Raw genomic sequence first — 12269 nt, 5'->3', positions numbered from 1 at the left:
GAACCAATTTTCTTCGATTATAGCTAAGAACACTCTCGATCAAGCCACCTTTCAAACAAAAAAAACTAAATTAAAATCGGTGCATTCGTTTAGGAGTTACGATGCCACAGACAGATACACAGATACAGACGTCAAACTTAGAACACCCATCTTTTTGGATGGGGGGTTAAAAATCACCTCACATCAGAAGACGCAGTGTTAGCAGACCGCTGCTAGGTAGATATACGACATCAAACCAGTTGCAGGGAGCCACTAGATGGCGGCGCGGCGGCGGTGCAAGACCGAAAAGTTAAAGGTGCGTGCCGGATCGAACCCCCAACCTCCGCTTAGGAGGTGGACCTCCTAACCAGTGCCACTAGGCTATCACAACTTTTCGAACACAAAAATATTCAAGGTTGCGTTATCCGAGTACAACAGTCTACATATATGTAATACACCATGTAGGAGATTACACAATGATCTCCACAACACCTGCATTGTTATGAACGCTCTAAGCCCAGAGGCCGTGGGTAAAGCTCCCATGGACCGCAAACTAGGAACAATACCTGTTACCCGACTGCAGTATGTATGCTGTAGGTTCACATGAGGTTGTGTAACGCACAATAAAATTATTGTATTCGCAAACAGACAATATGATTTATCATTAGTGTGGCTGTTAGTTTATCCAAAGGATCTATTAGTTTTTAGGGTTCCCTAGAAAAACAAGGGGCCCTTGGTAGGGTATACCTAGTTTCTAATCCCTCTTTCCGTCTGTCAGTCTGTGTATCATAGCCATTTTGAAAACCAGTCGAATGCGAGTAGAGGGTTCCGTACCATCGTTCGGGTACGAAATCCTAAGAATAAACTGTATGAGCTGTAAAAAACCTATTACATCTATACAGTGGTAAATATTAGTTTTGAAAAAAAACCGGCCAAGTGCGAGTCAGACTCGCGCACCGAGGATTCCGTACTCGGGTATTATTTCGGACATTTTGCACGATAAATCAAAAACTACTATGCATAAAAATTTCATGATTATGGGTTAACGGGAAGTACCCTATAGGTCTTGTTGACAGACACGACGGACGGACGGAAGGACAGACAGACAGACAACAAAGTGATCCTATAAGGGTTTTTCCTCTTAAGGTACGGAACCTTTAAAACAGATTTTTCTTGAACATGAAAAGTAAGAATCGAAAAAAAAATATGCTATAAAAATCACACTAATATTATAAAGGCAAAAATTTGATTGTATGTGTGTGTGTGTGTATGTTTGTTACTCCCTCACGCAAAAACTACTGGACGGATTGGGCTGAAGAATGGAGATAGATTATACCCTGGATTGGCGACGTACATGTGGAAGTCCCTGTAAGAAACTTGTCTACTAGACGTCTATCGGCTAAAGAAGACGACTGAATTTTTGTTCCAATTAGATGCATGTAATAATGTGCGTATTGCGTCACTTGCGTGAGAATGCGTGGGTGGAGGCGACACGTTCCAAACAATGCTTCCATTGCAAATATTGCATGAGCTCGTTTGTCATTCATATTGTTTTACTTTTAACTGCTTGCAAAATTAGCCACCGCTCATAACCTTGTTATACTACCTATAGAGTTAAACAATTTATACTGGAGATTTTTGTAATATGTAAAGTATGGGATAAATTTTATGGATATTACTGACCCTCCCCGGTATCTTTCGTCGAAAAACATTTTTCTTACGTCTCCAGAAAACTTAAAAACGAAAATTCAAATTTCTAGAGCGTTACGTTAGTCAGTCAGTTTTAGATTTATAAAAGTAGGAACTGTGATAGAATGATAATAACAGAAAATTGCTAGGTTGAGTCAATTGAGTTGGGAGAAAATTGTCTCATAAATTACTGTTTCAAAATATTGAACATACTCTTACAGTATTTTTATTAATGTAAATAAGACTCACGAAATTTGAGATGTTAAAAATATTTATATCGAAAATAAAAGGCTTTTGTTAAGTGAAATCTTTTATCTAAATCACTAAAACAATTCTACAAACTATGTATCAAAAAAATTATATACAATAGCGTAAAAATATTAATACCATCGAGTATTTTGATTTTAAAAATAACGCCTAATCAATAATAAATAGATGTACTTAAATACCTAGGGCCTAGTTTGCGTCGCTTTTGTATTTGTAGAACCTTCTTCTCCGAGTATTTGAACGTTTCTCACCTGTTTCCTTGGTGGTGCTGCGGTTGTGAGTTCAGTAGCCGGTGCAGGAGTAGGTACGAAGTCAGGGCTGATGGCCAGTAGAAGCATCTTCAGGAGCAAAGCTTCCCTCACCTCAACGGGAAGATATTCGGGTATTTCATCGATATGGTTGGAAGCCGAACTCTGCGAGTCGTAAGGACGGGTATATCTTCGCCGAGGGACATATCTCTGGCTCTCATACTGGTCATCGTATTGCACTTGGTTCGAATAAACATCCTGCCTATACTGTGGTTCGTATCTGTAATCGTAACGGTCATCGTCTTGATAATGGCGGGGCTGGTAAGGCTCGCGGCGGTACGAAACCGGCTGGTACGGCGGCCCGGGCATCAACTGATCCATTAAATTTTGCAAACGATTCTGTCTTAGTATCAAAATATGAAGTAAGCGCTTAAAATCTCTTGTACTTACAGGAGCCGAGATAGATTGCATGTCGTTGACTGGTTCGTATCTCTGGAACAGTGTCTGACTTCGGTACGGGTTGACGAATCTTGCTTCGTAACCTTGAATTGGTACGCCTCTCTCGTCTACTGGTATCTGAACAACTCTTGCAACTGGTCTTAACTCGTATGGAACCGCTGACGCTTCAGAAGCTTTCGGTTGAGAATGTTCTTTTACATACTGAGGGTCCAATACTTTGTCCTGGTATTCATAATGGAGAAAGGGCCGCTGGTTACCTATAGGAATGGGTGCTCCAGGGTTGTCTCTCAGGTATTCTTGCGTTCGGAACTGAATAGTCGAAGGTCGGCGGTACACTGGCGGGTCATAAACTCTTTCTTCCACGGGTCTATGAGCTGGTATGTGAATTACTGGCACTGGATTCGTCGTCACTACGTTTTCATGCTCAAAAACACGTCCTGTACTAGCTTCTATCGTTGTTTCTTGATCTTCCAGTTGCGCATCCTGGTACTGCTGTTGTATTTTCTGTCTCGCCGCTAGCAAAGAGTGTAAGGGTATAAGCCTCGGTCGTGAAGTTGTCGTAGTGAACAAAGGACGCAACGTTCCATGCGACTGATGGCTTCCATAAACATCAGTTGAGTCATCTCCCATAGACTGCCGAAGACTTACCATGTGGTGATTAGAACTAGTTCCGGATAGTTGACGTCGAATACCATTAGATTTATTAACATCAGGTTCTTTTTCATTGCTATGTTCATACACAGGTTTTAACGTTTGTGGGGTAGCGGTAGTCGTCTGCTTTGTAACTAAATCGTCTTTCACTGTAACTGGCACTGATTTTGTTGATTGCACTCGAATTTTCATTATGTCATCTTTTCGATAGAGGTTTTGGGAACTAGCTGTGGTTTCTTCGAGATTTTGCTTTTCGGTGGACATTTCGATCGATGATCGGATTGAACTTGGTCTGCGCCGTGGTATCGCTTGTATCACTGTTCCCCTGGTTGTAGCACTGCCTCTTGTCGGATACACTACAGTTGCAAGAGGTCTTCTAGTCGTTGATGATACTGTTTTATTGACTCTCACAACCATCGTCGGCGTAGTCGGTGTAGTATTAGTTGTCACTGGAACAGGCGTACTATCACCCGAGGATGAGTAAGTGACTCGTTTTATTTCTCCATCGTCATCCAGGTATCCAAAAGTTCCTTTGACATTTCCTAAAACATCTCGGCTCTCTATTTTAAACGTCCCATCGTTGGCTTCGTAGCCAATAGTGTATGATCCATCTTCGTTTAGTCGGCGGATTTGTTTGACTATCTCAGTTTTGGTCGGGTCACCTGTTTCACTGGCCTTGAGGATCTCTTTGGTTGAGTTGGTGGAGCTGGCCGGCGGTTCGGTGGACGTGGCATTCTCGGTCGAGTTGGTGAGGTCTGCAGTTGCCGCGATGGTGATGCAAGCGAGGAGTATGAGCAGGTTCATCTCGGTAGAAGGCCGGCAGCCGCATGACGGAGCTAAGGCGTGGGCCTCACTCACCACTCCTCTATATAAAATATCGCCCCACTTGCGTCCCAGCGTGCGAACGCCTTACGCAAACAACGCTATTGTTGTCACTTCATTATCTGAAACGGAAAATCTTTTTTCTATGCATCCACTTGCGTGTAAGATCCCAATTGTTTAATTGTCCATTCATATAACATGCGAGCGACGTGCGCTGTGGCCACTGCTAAGACGTCTGGGCTCGGTACTTGCTCTGGGAATGTTCGCCTACTAGAGCTTTCTGGTATATCTCACCATGTTAAGGAAAAATAACTTCGATCAACAGTAATTATTATGTTTCATATTAAGTTAACCATTGTTATAGTCAGATGTTAGTCATAACTACTAGAACCAACGGCTCATGTTTGCGAGTAACTAAGGTTTCAGGTTCAGAGGCTCTTGAGTTAACGTTAACTATGTGAATAAATTGAATATGTTTTTAGTATCGTCTGGACACTTATAAAAGGAAAGAATACAATAACTGCAATATTTCATAAGTTGTCCATTTTATTTATTTACACAATGTCTAAGAGTGCACACTCCTCTGTTATTAAATATTTTTCACACGGTTTACCATTCAATGTCGGCGTTAATTACAATAAAGATTGGAAGTCAAAGTGGATTTCGTTCCCAAGGTTCCTGCCGATACCTAAAATGGGCTTAGATTGTAGGGTGATTGCGAATTGCAACCACCGACTACGTAGGGTTTAGTTGATTGGATTATCCATAACTGTACATTTAGGCACACAGTTTTGCGCAAAAACGGCCTAATTTTGATCTATTTACGAAATTTAATTAAATTTAAACCAGAAATAAGATTATAACACTAAATTATTACATATTATTGTGTGTGTATTTGTTACTCTTTCACGCCAAAACTACGGGACGTACCTATTTGACTGAAATTTGAAATGGATATAGGTTATATTATTCTGAATTAACACATATAGGCTACTTTTATTCCGGAAAATCAATGAATTCCCACGGGATTAGAATACCTATCCACACTCGCGCATCTCTAACTTTTCGGAGTTTTTAGGGTTCCGTACCTCAAAAGGAAAAACGGAACCCTCATAGGACCACTTTGTTGTCTGCCTGTTTGTCTGTTTGTCCGTCTGTCCGTCGTGAGGATCGTGAGGATACTTGATTTCTCTATAATTTTCCCAAAGGTGTGTAAAGTTTGACAATTTTGGCCAGAGTTGTTGCCTAAGTCTATTTGAGAAGAGACCCGTGCTCAGTAGTGGACCGTTGATTGGTTGATCAATACGATGGTGCTATTAGTTTAGTTAAAGATTGTGGCCAACAGAATTATCCACATATTTTAATAATGTTAGAGAGAGACCTTAGACTAGATAATATGAGATAGACTTAAACTCGAGCTTGTCTGCCACCTGGCGTTAGTAACACAAACTAATTAACTAACAAGGCTGCGATATGAAAGTTTTTGCCTTATTATGGTCGTATGTTGTTCACATCGCTACAGTATAATAGTTTAGTAATTTTAGCTTCATGTTTAACGATAGGTCCGATAGTACGCGCCACTATGTCCACCGCGTCGACGCCTGCGTCACGAAATTTGACACAGTGGCAGAGTGAACTAGAGTGAGTAAGCTCCGTGTGAGCGCTCGGTTTCATCCTGAATCGACATCTGTCAAACATTAGGTACTATCTGATGCCCGCAGATTCGCCCGCGTGGATTTAGGTTTTTCAAAATCCCCTGGGAACTCTTTGATTTTTCGGGATAAAAAGTAGCCTATGTGCTAATCCAGGATATTATCTATCGCCATTCCGAATTTCAGCCAAATCCATCCAGTGGTTTTTGCGTGTAGGAGTAACAAACATACACAAACACACACATACACACAAACTTTCGCCTTTATAATATTAGTGTGATTTGGCCACTAGAGGTAACGTGAAATCAATGATTTAAAAGTATTATGATACTAGCTGATACTAGCGACTTCATCCACGTGGACTTAGGTATTTAAAATCACATGGGAATTTGATTTTCCGGGATAAAAGGTAGCATAATATGTCACTATCCAGATCTTTATCTATATCCATGCAAAAAACACGTCAATCAGTTGCAGCATGATTGAAGGACAAACCAATAAACCAGCAAACAAACACACTTTCGCATTTATAGTATTATGGGTAATGATTTTTGTGGGCTGAGTTTGTTGTGGGTTCTTCTCAAAACTGGGCGCGTTTGGAACCCTCGTAGCTTTAGTTTAAGTAATTAATTATCACCAATTACAAATCTAACAATTCTGACCATCAAAAGGAGTGCAATAGTACCAACTTTGAATACTTAATTGATTTTAAATGATTTTGAGTTGATGAGTTTGAGTTTTGATTTGTCCAAGCTGCCACGACGGCCATGTCACATAGGTCACATACCTAGTCGTTTCATTTGACCTCTGCCAGTGTAGGTGAAGCCGAGGTGAAGCCTCGAGGTTATGTCACAAGATTCATAATCAGTTACTGTGTACAGGCACACCTGCAGTTTGTGGTATACTTAAGTATTCTTTAGCTTACTAAACACAAGTGTAAATTAAAAATTTTCAACACCCCCGACAAATCATTTTCAAATATCTAGGCAACGTCCATCTTGACAGCTTGACATATTTTGTCAATTGACACTTGAATATTATGAACCTAAGCGTTATCTAACCTTCTTTTCTACAAGAAAACTAGAAAATAGCTGATAACTTTTAAACGGCTGAACCAATTTTTTTGGATTATAGCTAAGAACATTCTCGATCAAGCCACCTTTCAAACAAAAAAAAGTAAATTAAAATCGGTTCATTCGTTTAGGCGCTACGATGCCACAGACAGATACACAGATACACAGATACACAGACACACAGATACACAGATACACACGTCAAACTTATAACACCCCTCTTTTTGGGTCGGGGGTTAAAAATGGCTTCCCGCTGAAGTGCGTAAGAGGCGCGGAATTTTCAGCGGTTCTCTGCACTCGTTTGATATCGTCTGTCCATCTAGTGGGGGTCTTCCAACGTTACGCTTCCCGGTACGAGGTTGTCATTCTAGCATCTTGGGATCCCAAAGGATTTGGAGGTGCTAGAATGCTTAATCAGTTTTTAGGGTTCCGTACCTCCAAAGGTAAAAGGAATCCTTATAGGATCACTTTATTGTCTGTCTGTCCATCTGTCCGTCTGTCTCTCGTGTCTGTTAAGAAAACCTATAGGAGACCTCCCGTTGACCTAGAATCATGAAAGACAGGCAGGTAGGTCTTATAGCGCAAATAAGGGAAAAAATCCGAAAACCGTGAATTTGTGGTAATATCATTTAAAAAAAATTGTTCACGAAAAAATTAATGTACTGAATCACTCATAGATGGCGCAGTCATTCATTGACTTGCAGTGTGCTACATAAAAGCGTTAGGTATATTTTGTAGGATGGTGCGAAACCCTTCGTATGAGCGTCCGACTCGCACTTGTCCGGTTTTTTGAACTGTGCTCTGTACATTGCCACTGCAGCTTGGCAACTCGCAACCCGGTGTGCTAGTAAGTAGGTTTATGTAACCACTATACTACATTATTTAATCGGTCACGGCCTAGAAATTACAATTAGTAGTAGATTGAGCGCCTTCCGCATTCTACGATAGTTTACAGGCCGGTGAAAATTACCTACTTTGCTAATTAATACATAATTTCTCGTAATAATATGTAATCGCTGCATAATAACTAAAGAACACGTCTATATGATAAGTCGATTTTAATTCCAGGTACGCTCGGCGAGGCATTTCGAATCCACACTGAAAATAACTGTCGTTTTTATGGCACACCTGTTCCAGCGTACATGAATGATGTGTCCACTTCAGAGATTGGTACCCATTTAAAAATAACGGCCTTTGATAACAATAATCTCGTAGAACTATCTGAATTTTCGGGATAAAAAGCAGCCTATGCCTTTCCCCAGGATGCAAGCTATCTCTGTACCAAACTTCGTCAAAATCGGTTAGGTCAGATAGGCCTTGTAAAGTAGCAGACAGACAGACAGGCAGAAATACAGGCAGAAACACTTTCACATTTATAATACTACTAGATGATGCCCACGACTTCATATGCATGGATTTAGGTTTTTTGAAATCCCGTGGGAACTATTTGATTGTCCGGAATAAAAGTAACCTATGTGTTAATCCAGGGTAAATCCGTCCACTAGTTTTTAGAGTAACAAAGTTTCACTTTTATAATACGTAATACTTAAATACATTTGAGTGTTCGAATCTATACGTTCGTGCATCGATCATCTGATAGAATTGATTTGAAACTTTTTAGTTTTGAACGTTTTGAAAGACCTAAATCCACACGGACGAAGTCGCGGGCATCACCTAATTGTTATTTAAAAAATTCAAGCAAAAGAAAAATACTAGACTTTATAATCTTTTTTGAAGACTGATAAAAAAAAGTAACTAAAACACATTTTTTAATAAAAATATAATTTATTACAAACAAAATATTACAAAAAAAATTGGTAAATTGCATTTTACAAAAAAACGTCCAACTCAAGAAAGTCGTGGACTTCGTACAAAGATGGTTCGCAATTATAATAAAATTAAGTCTTAAGCTAAGTATTACATTAAGGTACTGAGACACAGCTATGTACACTGGCGGCCGCCGCCGCCACAGTCCATGGAACTAGATACCTCACTCCACTTCACTACTCGACCGATATTTTACACTTGTACATTAACTATGGCTATACGGACTCAGTCGATCGATAGTTCTTTATCTAGCTCAGGTATTACACTAAACTCCTCAAAGCTGGATGCCGTGCCCTCTCAGGAACGCGTCGATTTGACCTGACGAGGGGTTCTCTCCTCGGGGCACGTAGTAGTACTGCTGCGCTGGAGCGACCGCTCTTTGTGGGGTCTGTGCCTGAGCGAGCGCCAGTCTTTGAGCCTGAGCTCTCGCCGCCGCTCTGTCTCTCTGCAGTTGACTCTGCTGAAGTTGCTGTTGCTGAGCGAACAACTGTGCAGAGCTTTGGAACTGCGACTCAGCCTGCTGCCTCTGGTAGACCTCCTGAGGATTGTTCTGCTGCCTGTATACAGGAGCATTGGCAGGAATCTGTGGGGAGGGGATGAAGGGTCTCTGCTGTTGCTGGGGCTGAGCGACATATGGTTGAAGTCTTTGGTTGAGATTGAGTTCACCCTTAGTTTGAGGTAGAGATTGGAACAGCTGAGTATCGTACGAACCGCTTGAAGGATCGTAGACTAGTTCAGTCGAGTATAGAGGATTGCTAGAGGGAGCGGGAGCATTAGTGCTCTTGGAGGCAGTGTTGAACGCGGAAGGTGTAGTGGGACCTTGATTGTCGCGATGGAATTTCGCGAATTCTGCGGCGAAATCAATTTGTCCAGGTCTGTTCGAGGATAGTGCAGGGGCTGGAGAGGGAGAGTATTCGGGTTCAGGGCTGTATTGGATTTGGGGTCTGGGAGTCACTTGGATGATTTGTTGTGGCCTGAAAGTAGTCGCTGGGGGTAGAGCGCGGGCTGTTGTGATGGGAACCGGTCGTGGAGTGATAGCGATTTGTTGAGGTTGGTAGGCTGGTCTCGGGGCGGGCCTGGCAGGCTGTGGTCGTTGCACAACGCGCTGTCTGATGTGCTGCAGGGGTTCTTCTTCGGGTTCTTCATCAGCGTCCCTAAAATCGTTTTGGAAGTAGGTGGTCGCTGGTCGTGCTGTGGTGGGTCTGATCACTGGTCTCGTCGGGTAGTTGGGTTCAGGGTCGTCTCTCTCCGCCGAGTCTATCGCTGGGGAGTCTGGTTCCTCGTCTTCGTTGGGTTTGTTGGGGTCGCAAGGGTTGCCGGACACGTAAGTGAATTCTCGTTTGTTGCCGTCGGGATCGACGTAGCCGTATTTACCGCGCACTACGCAGTCGGTGCCTCGGGTTTCTTCTTTGAAAGAGCCGTCCGCTGCTTCGTAGCCAAAAGTGAAGCTGCCGTCATCATTTACCTGAAATGAGATGAAAATTTCATTTTAATTTTCTGAATGTTGTTAGAATAATATTATTTTTTGATGACCTACTAAACTTCATGAACTGCTTCAATAACTATAATATCCCGTCGAGAGCATGAAATACACTTGATTGCAGCTAATACAAGACTCTCTGAAACTTGCAGTAAAAGAGAAAGGGCAGTTTTCCTAGACAAACTTAGCGCGTACATTGCTGTTATAGTTTGGAGTGGAGGAATTGAATGAACCAAGTCAACAGTGATATCTGAAAACCACCCAAAATAGCCATATTAATTCTTGCTTTGAAGGTATTTAGGTTAGTTTAGGACACCGAAGAGCATTCCACACCTTAACAGTTCATATTGCAGACACCTTGAGCAAAAAAGTTTCATGCGAGTAGATTGGATGCTGGGTGGTGGTGGGAAGCGGGTAGATGAGAAAGGTGGTGGACGAAGTTTCGTGGTACGCTCTTGAAAGGAGCTAAGCCCATCAGTAGATGCATAAAGGCTGATGGATTTAATTAGACTCCACAGTTTTGTAAATAATTTAAAATACATTTCAAATTTTGCGGATCCGGCAAGATTCAAACTCGCGTCTCCCCTGGATATTGCGGCTGGAGCACCTTCGACCGCTAGACAACGATCCACTTCTGTCAAGTGCCGATCCACAATTTTTGGTGAGTTGGTAAAAGAACGCACCTTGTTGTAGTTTCTGATGGTCTGCACGGGCGGCTGCTTGGGGCCCTCCGGCGCGGGCTGATGCTGCTTGAGGCGGGGCTGCGGGGTGCGGTGGATGGCTCTTGGCTGGTACTCCTCATCAGCGCGGTCTTGCGCTTGGTAGATGCCACCGTATGCGTCTGGCGCTACTAGTACCACCTGGAATTTATACGAAAAAATTATAAGCTTATTTCAGATTTGGACGCAGCTTTGTAAGCCTGGAATTTTTATTGAAATATTATATATTTTCTTCAGAATTATGCTTTTGTTCTAAATCAGCATTATATAATTGGTAATGAGTTCGTAATCCAATTTCTCGCAAACAAAATTAAAATTAAGATTAGTCACCACTTTAGTAGCTAAGTAGTCAAAAAAATCTTTAGCTTAGTACTTACTTTTCAAACAGGTTTATATTAACCTAGATTCGCTACCAGTTTTACATTAGCCATTTGACATGCACATACCACTAGTTTTTTCTTTATCTGACCTTTAGGGATTGAATTAATTTGACTTACCTGTCCCCCTCTCTCCTGCGCCTGTGGTTCGTAGTCGTAATCATCCACGGGCTGCTGGACGCGGGGCCGATGCCTCGCAGCCATCCCTGTCGCTAACACCAGACATAGCACCTGGGAAATAAAGATAGAACTATTAAATAAGTATAACTGAAGACCTTAATAAGGTAATGATATAAAGAATTAATGAAGACCTCAATTATAGGTACATATTGATATTGGGGGCCCTGAATCTTCTAAAAATGGGATCTCTCAAGACGGAGACGGGAGACGACGGTCTTACAGACCCCGCCATCCTCTTCGTTGTTATTTCTTTTTAAACGACCCAGAAAAGGAGCCCCTGGACCTGGCCTTCGTCACATAGTGGGCTCATCATGTGATGGGGTTCTCTTCCCCCCCCCCCCCTCTACTAAAACGAATTATTTGGTGAAATAATTTTATAAATGATATTTTAACATATTTAGTACATTTGCATAGTAAATGTGTCAAATGATCATTTGTAAAATGATGTTTGCGGAATACGACTGTGATCTAATTAGTTTTTGAAAAGTTTTTGATGAAACTACGATCACTTGTTATAACGAGGTTTTTGTTCATCGTTAGTGAACCATACATACCTAACCCACATTTAAAAGTTTTGAAATTTTGTCAAAAATATGTTTATTGCATTACGTAACTAATTGAATAAAGCAGAAATTACAAAGGCTACAGCTGTTGTTATTGACGGCCATAGCCCTGAACTTTACAGCTCCACCACCACCATTAAATGAGAACCACTTGAGGTCATTATAGACTTACTTATAATAACATAATAAACCAGTAGATGTCCTCGAATTTATCAGCATAATAAAGCAACTGCCTGCATTGCATAATAATCCGCAATAGTCTAGTGGTTAAGGCGGTAGAGGT

The 12269-nt window shown here is 41.6% G+C and overlaps 2 protein-coding genes across 2 annotated transcripts in view; both read right to left on the bottom strand.

The window, feature by feature from the left end:
* Window positions 1-2117: 2117 nt before the first annotated feature.
* LOC123869700 lies at window positions 2118-4106 on the bottom strand. Its single transcript, XM_045912690.1, has one exon. It carries the CDS (start codon window positions 4095-4097, stop codon window positions 2118-2120), a length of 1980 nt encoding a protein of 659 aa, XP_045768646.1. The 5' UTR covers window positions 4098-4106.
* A 4509-nt stretch (window positions 4107-8615) lies between these two features.
* The window catches only part of LOC123869388 (proteoglycan 4-like), a 53026-nt gene continuing 49372 nt past the window's right edge, over window positions 8616-12269 (bottom strand). Inside the window, exons 2-4 of the mRNA XM_045912286.1 lie at window positions 11364-11474; window positions 10831-11007; window positions 8616-10132 (exon numbers count right to left, since the gene is read on the bottom strand). Of these exons, the coding sequence (XP_045768242.1) occupies window positions 8942-10132; window positions 10831-11007; window positions 11364-11474 (1479 nt within the window). The 3' untranslated portion in view covers window positions 8616-8941. The remainder of the gene's footprint in view (window positions 10133-10830; window positions 11008-11363; window positions 11475-12269) is intronic.

This window comes from Maniola jurtina, chromosome 11, assembly GCF_905333055.1.
Source record: "Maniola jurtina chromosome 11, ilManJurt1.1, whole genome shotgun sequence".
In the NCBI taxonomy this organism is placed as follows: Eukaryota; Metazoa; Arthropoda; class Insecta; order Lepidoptera; family Nymphalidae; genus Maniola; species Maniola jurtina.
The sequence above is the reverse complement of the archived record's forward strand: the minus strand, read 5'-3'. Positions and strand labels throughout refer to the sequence as shown.

What these genes read in the sequence shown, in the direction of transcription:
- LOC123869700 (XM_045912690.1), bottom strand. Translation starts at nt 4,097, where the DNA reads ATGAACCTGCTCATACTCCTCGCTTGCATCACCATCGCGGCAACTGCA.